The following is a 16,813-nucleotide window of genomic DNA, read 5'->3' as shown; positions in this document are numbered from 1 at the left end:
GCCTCTGGGCTGCGTGGTGTGTTCCTGGGCAGCTGCAGGTCTGAGAGCGGGGCAGTGCTGGCTCTGGTACTTGGAGCACTGGCCGGGTGCACAGTAGGAGCCTGCTGCATGCCACTACTTTCGTTACCAGAGTTCTTGCTGGTTTCCTTTTTGTCTGGCTGGCCAGTCTCTGTGGCTCTGGGGGTTAATGTGGAGGACCAGAGACACCCATTTTGGAAGCCATTCCTCCTCTGATTCCACAGGTTCTGAGGAGGGATGGAAGGGTCCAGCTGCCACACTGTGGAGTCCTGATTATGCTCATTACATCAGGAGATCAGGCCTGAAGTAAACAAGGAGCCTAGCCCCACTGTTTTATTTTGGTGCTGGGGACGGAACCCAGGACCCCAAGCTTGCCAGGCAAGCACTTGACTGCTGAGCCACACCCCCGGCCATGGGAGGTTTTGATAGTAATTTCTCTCTTTCTGTGTTTGTTCTGAATACATTTGTTACAAGTAAATACTTGACATTTACCCGATTATTGGCAAATGACAGGGAAAAGATAGATGAGGGATTATTTACTCCTGCAAAGAAAATATGGCTTAGTGAGTAATCCTTATACTTTTTCATGACTGTAAGAAAAAGTGATTTGAGTGGAGGGCAAGGCACGCACATGTGTCAGTACACCAGAGCCACGGAGTGGTTCTCTTGGTTGGTTTGCATTTTGAAGCTTCTGCAGCTGCCTGACCAGCAGGTCTGTGCTGGAGGGAAGCCCCGGCTCTCTGCACCGAGTGGATCCCACCACATCTGACTTCCTTCCAGAGGCTTCTGACAACCCATCAGCGTCGCCAGAGCCGTGTGGCCTCTAGGAGCAACCTAACCCTCTGTGTCCTTACAGAAGCTGTCTTCAGAGAGACCCAGCTCAGATGGGGAGGGTGCTGTGGAGAATGGCATCGCCTCGTGCAACGGAAAAGAGCAAGGTGAGCCGCACCTGTGGCCGAGTGCAGACTGGGGGAGGCAAGGGCGGTGGGCACGCAGTGACCACGTGGTGCTCTGGGCTTCAGCTGCGGACACCCTGCCTGCCACAGGTCATGTGACAGGAGCAGGGCCCTGTGGTCAACCTCAGCCAGGGATCACCTTCCCATCCTGCCAGCCCCAGCCTGGGCAGTGCCCTTGTTCATAGTGCCCAAGTGTATTTTGAACTGATGGTTCCTGCCAGCCTGCTTCCTTGCTAGATCTATTGCTGAGACGGATTTGTACCAAGGAAGGGCTGGCATCTTGCTTGAGACCTTTGGGGAATGAATGGGACCTCGAGTGGCTGCCCCAGCACTACTTTCGCTTAGCCATATGGTCAGGAGCAAGTATTCCCTGCATGAACTTCAGTTTCCCTATCTTTAAGACGAGGAGACCAGAATCTGAAGTCTTTTTTAAAAAGATTTTCTGAAAGATCTTTTTTTTCTCTCTGCTGATCCTCCTCTCGCTACCTTATTTCTGATCGGTGTGTTCTATGTGTATGTAAAGGAGATATTCCCCTTGGTAACAAGGAGGACCTGAGATACCCATTTGGAAGCTGCTGTGCCTCTGGCTCCCCAGGTTCTGGGAGTGATGGAGGGTCCCTCAGAGGCTGACAGCATCCTGCTGGTGCTCAGTGAGCCCGGAGACCAGGCCTGAAGTAAACAAGGCACCCAGCCTACCCGCCCGTGACAGGGTTCTGTCAGTCAGTCTGTGATTCGCCCCTTCTCTCTCATTCTCCACGTCTGTCGTCCATCACCCCGTATCTTTAATACCCGATTTCTCCCCAGCTGCTTTCCTTTCCTTATTTTGCTCTGTCGTCCATATATGAGAGAAACATTTGACCTTGACTTTCTGAGTCTGGTTCATTTCAGTCACCATGATTTTCTCCATTTCCACCCACTTACCAGCAAATGCCATCATTGCATTCTTCTGAAAATGTTTTTATTTCACCTGCATTTACGTTTCATAAACCGTGGTAGAACACACACACCGTAAGAGCAGCCACTGTGACGATCCCTGTGCATAGTTGATGGCATTAAGCGCATTCTCACTGCTGGGCAGCTGTCTTCGTCCATCCCCAGAACCGTTCCATCTTCCCAAACTGAACTCTGTCCCCGTTAACCCTGGCTTTCCTCCCTAGAGCTGACACATGCAGTGCTGCGTCTGTCTCTGAGTTCCATGGCTCTGGGGCTGTGTCCTGTAGTGACTGGCTGTTTCACTCAGGGTGTGTCTTTGTGGTCAACCCAGAGTGTTGCTTGTGTCAGAAGTTTCTTCCTTTTGTCACATCGTCATCACACACTATGGGGGACCGGGTGTTGAGCACCCCTATGTGCACATGTTAGAACAATGTAATTTGGCCAGAGTTCCTCTGCCTCCCTCCGGCCCCTTGCTCTCCTCTGCTGAGGTACCTTTCATCTCATAGATCCCCACTTTCCTTTCCTCTCTCCTCTCCAGCTTCCACGTGAGGGGAGCACGTGACCCTGGGCTGTCTGGGGTGGGCTGTCTGACGTGGGCGTGTTTGGCTTTAACATGATGTTAAGGATGTTTCCACCTGTTTTCTGGTGTCCTTTCCTTCTAAGACTGTGAATTCCATCCTAGGAAAGCACCACATTTTGCACATTTGTCCACCGGTCAGTGCACCGGGCTGCTCCTGCTCTTGGTGCTCCTGAGCAGGGCCTCTGGGAACAGTGTGCAGGTGTGCACGCCGCTCTCTCCCAGCTCAGCTCTGCCCATGGCCTGCAGTTCTGTGTTGGCAGACGTCTCTCAGGCATGGAACCATCACCACGGTCAAGACAGGACGCTCCTGCTCCTCCAGATGTCCTGTGCGCGCCTTTGAGCCACCTGGCACCGCTGAGCTGCTTCCTGCCCTGCAGGTGGACCCCCTTCTGGGTCCCCCTCCCCATTGCCATCTGCTTCCCTGCTGAGGCGGTGAAGATGGCTGCAGGGGGCGGTCTTCTCGGGGTGGCTGTGCACGCTGGGTCTTCCCCTTCCCCACTGCAGAGCCGCTCTGGCTGTGCTAGGCAGGTGGACCTGTGCCTCTTGCCCCTTGGGCACTGATCCCAGTGTGGGTTGCCAGGCCATGAGGAGTCTCACCAGTCTCAGTGTTGTCCCTTCTGCTCTGTCCGGTCCCTTCTCTGTGTGGAGTGTGACTGTGGTTTCCCTAGTGACTGGAGGGGGCCGAGCAGTTTTCCTGTGTTATTGGTGGTTGCTGTAACTCTGTGAGGTGTCTTCTCGGCAATTTCTCCATGTTTTTATTGGGTTGTTCACTCCTATTGAGCTTTGAGGGGTCTGTGCTTGTTCTGAATGCAAGTCCTTTGTCAGGTGTGTGTTTTGTGCAGCTTTTCTGCTTCACTGGCTTTAACGTCCTAGGAGTATGCCTGGAGGTGAGGGCCGTGACTTGTGGTCGGGAGGGAAGCCTCCCTCCACAAATCCAGGTGACTCTGCTCTCCTAGAGCCTGTGACCCAGCTGCCCAGGTGCCCTGTGTGCTCAGTTGAAGCAAGGGTGCCCTCTCTGGTGAGAGGCCGGCCCACAGCTGTAGCAGCTAGGCTTGAGGACCCTGGTGCCCTGCCGTCAGGACATTGGTGCCACCAGGTTCTCATCAGAAGCTTTCGTGGTCTGCTTTTGCAAGGTGGCTTACCAGCTGGGTCCCCTCTGTGAAGCTTCTCAGTGAGCGTGTTGTCTGTGTCCTCCATGGGTGCTGCCTATGACCAGGACCTGGAAAGCGGTCTGAAGTTTTCCTTGAAGTCGAATGACCTGCAGCCTCCGTGGTCCAGCTTAGCTGTGTTTTTGTTTGCTTTTTGTTTTGAGGCTGGTCTAACCATGTCGCCTGGCTTTTTTCCCTACTCCTGCGTCCAGCCGTCTCCTGGCCCAGCCAGGACCGCAGCCCACCACTGGGCTTGGCCCCTGCCCTGCTGTTACACTCCGTGGACGCTGCTCAGCTGGTCTTTCTCTGTCTGTTCTTTCTTCCCCGATGCACCTGAGGGGCACGTGGATGGAATGGCGCACCTCTATGACACGGGCAGGGGAACACCGGCTTCTCCTGCCCTCCTGTCCCTTTGTCATGCCCTTCTGGCCTTGGGACTCAGAGAGCCGCCTGCTGCAGCCACTTCCTTTTGCCCAGCAAGGTGCTGTGGGTGTGGCAGACACTGAGGAAACGGTCACCAGAGGGGATTAATGGCCCAAATACACCCCTCCCGTCCTCCCTCCACTCCTGGCTGCATCGGAAGCTTCCAGCTGAGCCTCCCTCACTGGCCGCGTGTGGTTTGCAGACGTCTCTGTATAGTTGCCTGAGTGTGAGGATCTACCCTGAAGGTGGCACCAGACTCGGTGGTCGGATCGGGCGCCTGGCTCACTCGCCAGCTCTTCCTTCAGGGCAGAGTCCTGGTGTTTAAGACGCCAGTGCATGTGGCTTGTGGTGAGTGGGTCAGCATTCTGTTGACACTGTAGCTGACATGAGCAGAGAAGATAAAGGTCCCAGGGCAGTGCATAGGGAAGCAAGCACATCCCCAGCCTACTCTGCCTCCCCCATCTGCACGTGGGTCGGGGTGGACTCAGTGAGTCCGTAGTCCGATGGCACTGTCCCACCCTCTCCCACCAGCCTTGACAGCAGAGCGCCGAGGTCCCCTTCTGTGGGATGACGGGGAGCTGCCTGGCTTTGTGGGTTTAAGTGCACGGAGTGGCCTTGCTTCCATTGTCTCGGTCACTCCTGTACCCACCTACCTCCACACTATCTGGACCCTGCACTTCACCGCTGTGCGTCTTCAGTGGGTGGGGAGTTCTGGTTTGTAATTGTGCTAAATTCTGCCTTTTGTTTGCTAAGTGGCCTCACGAAGTTCTTGATGGTTTTTTCTCATGTCCCTACACACTTTGGCTTTTCTTCCAAGGATGGCCTGACTTCTGCCTTTGCAAAAGTCAAGCAGTAGGTATTGAAGGAACCACAGATGTTAATTATTTTCTTAGGTCTTTGTAGTCAGAGCCCAGCAAGCTCTTTCCCAGCAGAGCCCATCGGTGTCATTGGAGTGACTGCGAAACCCCAGGCTGATGAGACGGACAGCGAGCGCTGTGCCAGGGAGAGTTGCCTGCTCATGCTCTGTGGGCCTGGGACAGGGTGGGTGCCTTCTGGGTGCTTCGCTGTCCTGGACCACATGTCTTTGTGGAGCTCGGCTGGAGTAGGTGATGGCGCTGGATTGTCTGCGGAGTGTGTGTGAGACAGCAGCGTGGCCTGCAGGGCATGTGAGATGCCAGGGTGGCCTGCAGGGTGTGTGAGACAGCATGTGCCTGCAGGGTCCGTGCCATGGCAGAGTGACCTACAGGGCTGTGAGATGGCAGGGTGGCCACCCATGGTGGCTTTCCCTTTTTGTTTGGTCCAACTGACATGGAATGATCAGCCTCTCTTCCCAGGTCGCAGGTGGCCACCTTCTCTTTGTGTCCTCACACGGGCCTTCTTCCGTGCCCTCACCACCAGGATCTCACCCCGGGATCAGGGTGGTCTTTCCTGATGCTTCCCTACAGGCCCACCTCCCCATGCCGCCCCTGGGGGTCTGAGCTCCCAGTGACTGGGGCACACTCAGCCCGCAAGGCTGGGTTCCCAGTGGCTCTGCTCACTGTGGCACAGCCACATGGCTTGTCACCATCCTGGAGAGGGACTGAGGAGTAGTGCCAGTCCCACTGGGCCTGAGGGCAGGTGTGAGTAGGGGAGGGCCAGGCCCGAGGTGGGAACCTGTGTGATGCCCCCCGCCCTGACCACCTCATAGTGGGCGGCAGAGGAGCAGCAGACGACTGCCCGTTCCCATGGAAGAGGGCCTCTGTGGGTGGAGGGAGCTGGGGCGTGTCCAGCAAGGATCGCCACAGGCTCCTAGAGGGCTCCTCTCTGCCTTGTCCTGCGTGCTGTGTGCTTGTTCCTTTCGGGGGAGACAGGAGCCGTTGGCTTTCCTGAGGTCCTGAAGGGTGGCTGCCCAGAGGCTGACCGAGGGCTGGGCGGGGTGCTTGGCCTCCGTGCAGCACAGGGGCCGGGCTGTGCTGAGGGTGGCTCCAGGGAAGGCCTTTTGCCCTCGCAGGTGCATGGTGCCCTTAGGAGACTGACTGGGCCAGCCCACCCTTCCCGAGGACTGTTGCTCACATGCCTGTTCCGATTGCTGCCTGACCCCGTCCCTGCAGTTCTATTAGAGGTCACGGACAAGGCCTGAGGGCAGGGGGGTGTAGGTGACTGAGCTGAGCAGGGGTAGGTCACCAGCTGGTGGCCAGTTGCCCCTCTGTGGTGGGGGTCAGTGTGGAGAGAGAGCTGCCCATGTCAGAGCTGGCTGGAGCCTGTCTGTGTGGCTCTGCTGACACTTTCCCACCTGTGGGTCCAGGTTTGCCAGGTATTTGTGTTTCAGGAGAAGCTTGAAATCTTTTTATGCAAAATGTTTGTGAATTTGTATATTAACCCGATGAAACAGAGCATCCCAGCTGAAAGGCAGGCGGCGGTCTAGAGTCTGGACAGGGCAGAACGGAGCAGGAGGGCAGGAGGTGCCCAGGGGGACCCGGGCCCCTCTGTTCCCTGCGACCCGCGCTTCGCCTGCTCCTTCTGCTCCGCTTCCCCAGGCCTGCAGCCCGCATCAGCAGCTGCTCCTCTTGCGGGCAGCCCTTTCCTCTGAAGTCGGCAGGACTCCTTCCTTGTTACTGAGCACTCGTCCTGAAGTCCACCACCAGCCACTCTCCCACAGGGCCCTGTGGTTCCTGCCACTGCTTGGTGCATGTGGACACTTGTGTGTGTGCGCAGACGTGCTGCTTACGCTGGACACACGTGTGGCTGTGTGTCCTCAGCCCTCTCTAGGGTGCAGGCTTCCGGAGAGCAGCTCTGTGTCCTGCTTTGGCCACAGCATCTAGACCCCGGTGACATAGAGCAGGTACTTAAGCGTGCCTGATGAGCCCAAGTGGGGGAAGAAGACACGAGGTGATTTAGGCTTCATGTCTACTTTTTAAAGTTAACATCCTCAATTAAAACAAGCTTTTGTTGACAGTGAAGAGGAAGAAAAGTTCCAAAGCAGAAGCCAAGGGAACCGTGTCTAAAGTCACTGGGAAAAAAATTACCAAGATCATTGGTTTGGGCAAGAAGAAGCCATCCACCGACGAGCAGACATCGTCAGCCGAGGAGGACGTCCCCACCTGCGGTGAGCCTGGTGCAGCGCCCTGCTGGGGCAGCTCGGTTGTGGGAAGCAGTTTTATTTATGTTAATGGAAGGTTTTGCAGGGGGTTGGGATGATTGCTAAGGTTCCTTCAAGAGTAAAATCCCCAGCTCTCAGGCCTGTGAGGTTGTCCTACGACCCCCTCCAGCAGCCTCAGGCTAGAGCACACATGTACTGCAGTGGGCAGAGGTGGGAGGGCAGAGAGGGTGGCGATGGAGTTAGACCAGTGCTCTCTTGTGCCAAGGTATAGAATCACACCTCATCATAGTGTCACAGGTCCCTGGCCGCCCGACTGGCTCTTCCCTCTGGCCCCATCTCTGGGCAGCTGCGTCTGTCAGGGTGGGATTGAGCTTGTGTGTTCAACAGTGGGCCAGAAGGCCCTGCCGCCATGGCTCGTGTCTAGGAGCAGGAGAGGGGACAGTACAGGGAACTGCAGAAGTGAGCTTGCCACGCCCAGCTGTGGTCAGTATTGCTGGGCCACTGCAGAGGCAGCCAGGGCCTCCCAGGACGTCATGTGGGCTGGGCCAGCCAGGGGCCAGTGGAGGCCTCCGGGAAGAGGAGGGCTGACTGTAGGCAGCCCAGCCAGAAGAATGCCTGGCTCTCCTAGGAGAGCAGCTCCCAGCTGAGAGGTGGTGTTTGCCTTTCCTGGTTGTGGTGCTGGACTGTGCCCAGAGCCTGCTGCCTGCTGGGTAGGGAGTAGGGCTCTAGCACTAGCTGCACCCACCGGGCCCTTTGCCTGTGGTAAACCATCACCAGTGGTGGGCCTCCGCTCAGCTGCTGCTGCTGGGCCGTCAGCTTCCGCCTCCCTTCACTTCCTGCTGCCCGCCCCTTTCTCCCCTTCCCTCCTTGAGCATGTCACATCCAAGGTCTTGGGGGGCCTTTGAGGGTAGCAAAAGGGCAGCATGTGGGTCCTGCCCAGTGGGCCCAAGCTGGGCCATGAACACGGAGGCAAAGGTGCAGCAGCTCCCATGTCTTTTGCAGAAGGAGCACCACGGCAGGGGCAGGAGCAGGAGGGTGGGCAGGTGGGGGCCAGGCCAGGCAGCCCCCTCCGAGCTCCCCCCCGGGGTTCTGGGGCGTTGCCTGGTGTCAGCTTTTCATGGACAGAATGCAGCCCTCTGGGCAGCGGCCGGGAAGGCCTCACAGGGTTGCAGGAGCTGTCGCCGCGTGTCCCGTGGGAGTGGGAGCCACAGCCTGTGAGGTGGGTTGGGGAGACTGTTGACGCTGTGCAGAGACGGTGCCCAGGAGTACAGTTGTTGTCCTTGTCAGGGCTGCTGCAGACAGAAGCCGGGCGAGGGACACTGCCGTTCTTTCCACCCACAAGGAAAGAACTTGCCTGGATCAGCCAGGTGGGGCAGAGCTGTCACCAGGGGTGGAGGATGGTGCACAGGCTGGTGACGCCATGCAGTCCTCTTGGAGCACTGGGGAATTTCCCCTCCCATCAGTCCTTGCTTGCAACAGGATGGGAGTTAGGGGTTAATTGTGTTTGCAGTGTAAACTGTTCTAGGTCAGTGGAGGAAATAGGAATTCTTTTGTGAAAAGCAGTCACTAATATGGAAGGCAACTCAGAGACTGTAGTCCAAAGTCTCCTTATGCAAATGAGAATATTGAAGCTCAGAGAGGTTGAGTGACTAGCTGCAAGTCACACAGCTCATTGAGGGCAGAGCTGGCTCTCTGATTTAGCTGATTCCTCATACTCTGCCTTTTCCCTCAGCTTTCTTGTCCAAAAGAGCTTGCCACTCATAGGACTCCTAATGAATGACCCTCTCTGTGTAATTAGACGCAGCATAAACCTCAGTGCCGGCCCTTTCTTGGAAGTGCAGCTGATCTTGACTGAGCAGGAGGAGCATGTGGCCCACGCACCAGACTCCACCATCCTGCTCGGTGTGGCTCCTCTCTGTGAGATGCTTCCTCTGGTGGGTGGTGATCACGCCAGGTTATTTCGGCACAGCTGCAGGGTTTCAGGCGGAGGAGAGTGGCTGGATCTGGGCCCAGGGACCAGACCTGCCAAGCGGGCGGAGCCTCTGCAGCTGCTGTGCTGCTCCCAGGAGGCCGGTGCCGAGTGGACGGAAGGGCAGGGAAAGCTACCCAGCGCAGGAGACTGAGCCAGCCTCCCCTCCTCTCTGGGCCCAGCCTGGTCACTGGGACTAAGGCACCGCAGGGCCTCTTGGAAGCAGGGCTGGTGCTCTTCAGTGCTCACAGGAAGGGCTGTGGGGACCACAGCCTGCTTGAGCCTCCCCACGTGCCCCAGTCCCATGTCTCTCTCCTTCCATGACACCCACGAGTGACGTGGTTAGCAGTGGCCTGGTCAGCTCTGTGCACGGCCACTCAGACAGTGTACCCAAGATGTGCTAAGGCCCCTAACCAGGGCAGCTCTGTTCTCTGCCTTCCCTGTGCCTGTGCGTCTTGAATTCTTGGCTCCTTATAAATTAAGCTCTAGCAGAAGTGCCCTCCATCCCCTTCCTCCCCTCCCGTACCCAGCTGTGGTTCCACCCTGCTTCCCGCCAGGCCCCAGGTAGATGTTGGACCTCACAGTGTCACATCCTCCTGTGCCAGGACGCCAGAGCGCCCGCTTGCTGCCCGCACGGTGCCTCAGGGGCCTCCTCGGCCTTGCGTCCGGACTCTGCTCTTCCCAATTGAGACTCAGCTCTGCTCGCTCCCCTGCGCACCCTGCTCCCAGCACCTGCAGAGGAGAGTGCTGAGACGGTGCCGAGCTGCATGGGTTCCCTGAGCAGCCTGCCTGCCCGGAGCCTCAGCTGCCCTGACTGTGAAGTGGGCCACGTGATAAATTCCTTGGTTTTCACGAAAGCCGAAGAAAAACACGCAGAGCCGCAGCCCACGCCTGACCTGAGCACTGTGCCCACAGCTGCTCACAGAGCCGAGCACCCGGCATGCAGCATGCAGCCACACAAGGCCACGGGAGCCTGCGTGCAACCAGGGGCCAAGCTGGCACCCTGACCTCCCCAGGGTGCCAGCACAGGGTAGTCTGGGTTGAGCCTGAAGGACTCGCCAGTGAAGGACTATATGGCACTTCCAGTGATGGCGTTCGATGGCCGATCAGGAAAGCTGGGACTTCTCACTTCTTGTCACAACCCCCTCCATCTGAGAGCCCTGTGCTGGGTGCCTGCATGCCCACTCTTCAGCCCTGGCTAGGGGGGCAGGCTGGAGGGAAATGACCCTTGGTGTTGGCAGAGCTGTGCCAGATGTCTGCAGTCTCTGATTGTGCTCAGGCATTTGCAGCAACCCAGCAAGCAGCTGCATTGGATCAGAGGCCTCACATGTGACCTAAAGACAGCGGCCTCTGGCACAGGCACTGCCCCTTCCCTTCCTAAAGAGAGTGGCAATGAAACGTGGCCACCTGAGAGAGGTGGCCCTGCCTGCCTCCTGCAGCTCCAAATCCAACAGCCCCTGGTCCTGGCCAGTGACGCCAGGCTGAGGGACAGCTGGCTGGGGGAGGGTGTGTGGCCGCCTCTGCCCATGCTTTGGGATTCTGTTGTTGTCTAATTTCATACCTGGAAAGTTGATTTTGAGTTCTGATGAAATCTCAGGCACTCTTGCCACGGCACTGAGAAGTTTCCTTTGGAATTTGGAGAGAAATAATCTGAAAACTTTAAACTGGAATTCAAGTTTTTAAGGTACAGCGGCACACCACCGTGATGTAAGTGGAGCAAACATCAGCAACAGCCTGAATTTCCTAGGGAAGGTTTGCCATGTCCGCAGTCCCCTGGAGTCTCAGCCTCTGGCTCTCACCCAGGGTCTGGCCTCCAGGCCCGGGCTGCACTTTGGTGCCCCTGGTGGTGAACGTCTGCTCCAGCTCAAGGGTTCCTGGAGATGCTTTCCTTCCCACCCTGGTCTGATTTTGTCATCCAGGCTGGGTGTTAGGTTGGAAGGGAAGGGTACTGGGGGAAGGGAGACTCGCTCTGGTTCCAAACCCTCTCCATGGGCTTTCTGCCATTTCCAGTCCTGGCCTCTTCTCTATGTCCCCACCCAGAAAATGAGAATTCGGGGCTCCCCTTTTAAGAAAGCGGGGAACCCTGGGCTGCACGGGGAGGTAGTTGCCAAACATGAACATTTTACCATGGGGCTTCCTGTTTGTGGGGGGGCTTCCCTGTTTTCTGGGTCTTTTTCTTTTCTTTTTTCCCCCCTTTTTTGAAACTGAATAAACCCAAGAAAGGTGTTAAAATGTGGCAGCTCCTGGGAAGTCTCGCTCCAGGTAGACGTGGCCCCACACAGGCATTCCCTGTGTGCCTGGGACATGGGGACTACACAGGACCAGGTGCCGGGCCAGGTCCTGTCTAGGAAGAAAACATTGCCACAGTTACCAAGAATACAAGGTCCAAGGCATGGCGAGGATGTGGGGAAAGGCACACTCACACATCGCTGGTGGGACTGCAGATTGGTCCAACCACTCTGGAAAGCTGTGTGGAAATTCCTTAAAAAAACTAGGGATGGAATCACCATTTGACTCAGTTATTCCACTCCTCAGCATATACCCAAAGGACTTCAAATTAGCAAACTACAATGACACAACCACATCAGTTCACCATAGCTAAGCTCTGGAGCCAACCTAGGTGCCCTTCAACAGATGAATGGATAAAGAAAATGTGGTAGATATCCCCATGCAATATTACTCAGCCACAAAGAAGAATGACTATGACAGTCGCTGGTAAATGCAAGGATCTGGAGACTGTCATGCTAAGTGAAATAAGTCAATCCCCAAAACAAAGTTCAGATGTCTCTCTGATATGCAGATGCTAACCCACAACCAAGTGGGAGGAGATGGAAGTTCATTGGGTTAGACAAAAGAGAATGGAGAGAGGAAGGGGGGGTGGGAATAGGAAAGACAGTAGAATAAATCTGACTAAACTTTCCTATGGACACGCCTCAGTGAATCTCCACATCATATACATTCACAAGACTGGGATTCTAATTAGAATAAGGCACATTCCATCTTTGCATAACTATGTCAAAATAGACTGTACTCTCACGTGTAACTCAAAAGAACAAATGAAATTTGAAAAACTTGAAAAAAAAATAAGATTGCCAGAGGGCACATGCCTCTCTCTCTCTCTGAGTGGTAGATGGGGCTCAGTGACCACTGCCCCTGCCCACCTCAAAGTGTCAAGCCCAGGAGGAAGCAGGCGCCCACACCATGAGTCCCCCCTTTGGAGCCATGGGCTTTCAGAAGGAGCCCTGTCCTTGCCGTGAGCAGGCCATGAGGCCGCCTGTTCACTGCCAAATCCCCAGATGAACGTGTAGCCTCTGATTTCTCTGATCACGGTTCCATGCCACCTTCTGCATCTCAGCTGGGCCCCCACCTGACTGGCCTCTGAGACATATCTGTCACATAGACTGGAGTCTCCGTGGCTGTGTTTGCTTGCCTCCTGCAGGTGTGGGGTCACCCGTCTCTCCAGGTCCCCCTGAGTGCGTCTCAGCCTCGGGTCCCTCCAGAGCACAGGCCCCGTGTGTTCTAGCAGCTCTGGCTGCAGAGTGACAGCACCCTGGAGCTCAGGGCTGATTCTGAACAGTCATCCTGTGCCTGTCACCCCCACGCCCAGGCAGCGGTCAGCTTGAGAGGAAGTCTTGCCATGAGCACTGTCCTATCCGTCCACAGGCTCTGGAGGCTCACAGCGTCCAGACGAGTGATGTCCTTGCACAGAAATAGAAAGCACCCCCCAAGCCTTTGGAAAGGCATTTTGAAAACCACGATTAGAAAGGATTTGTGTTGTTTTCTTAACTCCTTTGAGCCAGGCCGTGTGTGCTTGAGCACGCGTGAGCGTGAGCGTCTTCGTGCGTGTGCATGCAGTGATGGTGGAGCGGCATGAGCAGGATCCGGGTTTTGTTTCTTTCCAGGCTGTTCGTCAGCATCTTATGAGCCCTTTGACTCAACTCTCTAGTCTTCAAGGAGGGGCAGCAGTTTCCCAGCATTTGGGGGGGCTGGAGGTCACAGCAACCCCTGGAGTCTATTCCTCAGGCTTCGTTATTTCTAGAGAAATATATCTTGTGCTTATAACAACTGAAGGTTGTTCACGTCCCGTATTTGAGGAATTTCTCTTTTAAACAATGGGCTACTTCCTCGCAGGAGGCAGTGCGGAGCTGTGCAGAGGAGCAGCAGGAGCATTCCCGTGTGCACTGCGCCTCCTGGCTCCGGCCCCCGCCCCTCACAGCCGCATGCATCTCGAGCCAGCTGGAGGAGGGTGGGGAGCACTGTGTCCCTCACGGCCTGTGGCCGGGAGTGTCGTGCCTTCTGCTCTCCATCTCGATCCTGCTGGAATGTGTCCAGGGTCAGGAAGTGCCCACCTCCAGGGCCTCCTGTTACAAGTTTCCATTGTGTGTGCCCTCATGTTGCCCCCCTCCCACCTTCCCACGGCTGCTACCCTGCTGTGGCACCTGCAGCTGTGTCCTTTTGCATGTCCTCCCTGTGGTGACGTGAAGGCAGCATGTGTCCCCATTTCCTTCCAGCCATCCCAAGCCCAGGGGCTAAGCAACTGTCCCATCCTCTAGATGACTTCCAGATTCCCAAATAGACCTCAAGCGCCAGGACTTCTTCTGAGCACCCAGGACAGGAGACATCTGGATGTGGCTCTGCTGTCCTTGTGGGGGACTCGCCGTGTGATGTGCCAGCTCCTCCTGTTGAGCAGTTTGCGTTACAGCTCTGCCTGTGAGGGGTGTGTCCATGCACGCACGTCCCATGCCCGTCTTTCCTGGAGGCTGAGCTCCCGCGTCTCTTGCAGGCTACCTGAACGTGCTGTCCAACAACCGCTGGCGGGAGCGCTGGTGCAGGGTGAGGGACAACAAGCTCGTCCTCCACAAGGACAGGACTGACCTGAAGACCCACGTCGCGTCCATTCCCCTCCGTGGCTGTGAGGTGATCCCAGGCTTGGACTCCAAGCATCCGCTGACCTTCCGGCTGCTTCGCAATGGACAGGAGGTCGCCGTGCTGGAGGTACGGTGTTCTGGGGCTCGCCGTGGTTTCTCTTCCTTGTCCTTCCCAGTGTCCTCCCGTTGGGCAGGGCTGCCTTTCTGTCTCTGCACCCTCTTCTTCTCGGTGGCTCTGTCTACGATCCGGACAAGGCAGCAGCACAGAGCCAAGCTCTGCCGGTTGTGCAGCTCAGGCCTGTCCCCGGTGACTCCTTGTACATGTTTGCACAGAAATTAAACACAGAGCTCCACAGAGTGGCTTTTCTCCTAAGTGGCCCAGGAATAACTTGTAAGATTTCTCTTAAAACCTTTTCTTGTTAGGCGTGGTGGCGCATGCCTATGATCCCAGCATCTCCAGAGGCTGAGGCAGGCGGATTGCGAGTTCAAAGCCAGTCTCAGCAACAGCAAGATGCTAAGCAACTCAGTGAGACCCTGTCCCTAAATAAAATACAAAATAGGGCTGGGGACGTGGCTTGGTGGTAGAGTGCCCCTGAGTTCAATCCCCGGTACCCGCCCAAAATAAACCTTTTTCTTCTGACAATGGGCTGCCTTTGCAATGGTAGTGTTGAACTTGTCCTTTAAAAATTCCTTGCAGAACAGGCATTTTGGGGCCACTTGTGGCCATGAAGACAGGGCCATGAGCCAGTGACACAGGAACCAAGAGCACCTTTGAGTTATAAATGGACTTTGTATGCATTTTATTATTTGTTTGACTCACCAACAAATGATATTTATCCATTTACCAAAAGCAGAAAAACATAATTAAAATAATACCTACATCCTCAAAATGTTCATTTCTGAAAAAATTTGTTTTTCCTCTTGTTACATTGACTTATTTTCTACCCCGATTGGTTCAGACCTTGTTCCCCTTATTCCCCCACTGGCGTCATCACAGCGAGAGCCCTGCGCTGGGGAGGGGGCCACCCGGGCACATCGGTGTGCCTGTGCCAAGGGTGTCGAGGTGCAGGATTTCCAGAGTCTGGGTAAGCGTGTCTGTTGGTCAGGAGCAGTGAGGCTGCCTCGGGCCTGCAGAGGGGCTGGGGGTGCCAAACGGGGTGCCAAAGCCTAAGTGGCTAGTCGGGATATGGGCCAGGACCAGGAGTAAGGTGCCCCGTCAGGCGGTCGGCATGTACTTGAACTTCAGGTGGAGTTGGTTTCAGGGACTGTTTTCACAGAAACTGCTGTATTTTTTTTGGCACTGGTCAGAAACAGATGGATTGTTGTTTCTTGCCACAGGTTCAGTTGCCCCTAGTTTGAGGCAGGACAGGTCAGGAGGCCTGGCTGCGCCCACTGCTGGCCACTCCTGCAGACAGGCTTTATCCCTCAGGAGGCAGGTCCAGTCCTCGCTCCTCCTCGGACCTTGAGCCTGCGTGGGCTGTTCTCTGTGGGTCTGTAGAACGCCGGTGCCCTCATAAGCACAATGTGGTCTGAAGCCTGTCTGGTGGTGGCGGTCCATAGAAGCTGAAAACAGGCCAGGAGGCCATCTTCCCAGGGTCGGGATGTGGGTCTCCTCCGAGCTCTGGCAGCAGTCCCAGGGTGGTGGCACTGGACCCTGAGCAGAGTGAGAAGCTGGGCTCCATGTCCAGTGCAGGGGGCCTGGATGGGTGGGGCCGAGTCCCGGGGTTGGTGAGCAGCCCCTCTGCAGGCCCTGAGAGAAGCCAGGTGGCACACCTTCCAGATGTGCAGGCTCTGGAGGAGGCTCAGTGCTTGAGAAGCAGGAGGGACTGAGTCCCCAGCATGAGGGCAAGAATGTGAAGTCTTAGCAGTATCACTTAGAGTGACGGGAGCAAAGCGCCATAGCACCCCAGGAGGAGCAGCCGGCCCTGCCTTTGCCAGTCACCAGCTGCAGGCCAGCCTGCGAGGCGGCACTGCGCTCCTCCAGGGCCACTTCCTTCTGTGTTGAGGTAACTCCGGGTTTGCCGCGGCGTTGCAGGAGCAGCACAGAGTGCCCGAGTACCTTCCACCCAGTCTTCTGTCCGTGTATGGGGTCTTGGGAAGCCTCCGTAGCCACCCCTTTATCTGTGAGTGCTTGACTGTGTGTTTGCCAAAACCAAGGGCCATCTGCCTCCGAGCAACAGAATGACTCTGAGATCAGGAACCGGCTGCACACAGACCTCCCGTCCGACTCCTAGACCTCAGTCGGACTTTCCCAGCAGCTCTGATGTTTGAGGGGCAGAAGGAAGTCCACCTGCACCCGCTGTCCGGGTCCAGCCCCCGACTGCTCTCACCACGGTAGGGCTTTTGCAGGGCACACGGTTGTCTCGAAGCAGGTCCCTCCTGTGAGGCATGCCTGCTGCCGCCTTATATAGGAATAGGGGCCCTCCTTGGCAGGAGCCCTTGGAAGTGGCGACATCCCACAGTGTGTCCCATCAGGACCGGCTCAGCAGGTCTCAGCCCTTGGTTCATGTGACCCGTGTAGGGCTCCCTCTCGTGAGATACTGCCATTTTCCTTTGTCTTCACTAATTATCAGGTGGGAAGGTTCTCTGAGGCGTGTGACTGTGCTGTTATTAGTGGATTTCACCCACTAATCTTAGAATCTGCTAATGACTTGCCTGAAACAGTCATTATAACGACAGTTGCTAAATGGTGAGTTTTCAGTTCCATTGTTCCTTCTGGATTTCCCCTTACTCCAACTCATTCATTACTCATTCATTCAGCTACCTTGCTGTGTGGGTGGCCATTCATAGACTGCTCTTCATTGGCTTGTTTACTTGTCTGATTTGCTTGGGTGGTGCT

General features: G+C 56.0%; 1 protein-coding gene across 2 annotated transcripts in view; it reads left to right on the top strand.

The window, feature by feature from the left end:
• Afap1 (actin filament associated protein 1) overlaps window positions 1-16,813 on the top strand; it is a 135,528-nt gene that overhangs the window by 92,905 nt on the left and 25,810 nt on the right. For both annotated transcript variants that reach the window (XM_046423916.2, XM_046423915.2), the window contains exons 8-10: window positions 875-956; window positions 6,994-7,143; window positions 13,890-14,101. In XM_046423916.2, the coding sequence (XP_046279872.1) occupies window positions 875-956; window positions 6,994-7,143; window positions 13,890-14,101 (444 nt within the window). The remainder of the gene's footprint in view (window positions 1-874; window positions 957-6,993; window positions 7,144-13,889; window positions 14,102-16,813) is intronic.

The sequence above is a fragment of the Marmota monax genome, unplaced genomic scaffold, assembly GCF_021218885.2.
Source record: "Marmota monax isolate L192 unplaced genomic scaffold, Marmota_monax_Labrador192_F-V1.1 WCK01_AAM20220418_F8-fsc00009, whole genome shotgun sequence".
Classification (NCBI taxonomy): Eukaryota; Metazoa; Chordata; class Mammalia; order Rodentia; family Sciuridae; genus Marmota; species Marmota monax.
This window is presented reverse-complemented; position numbering and strand designations above follow the sequence as displayed.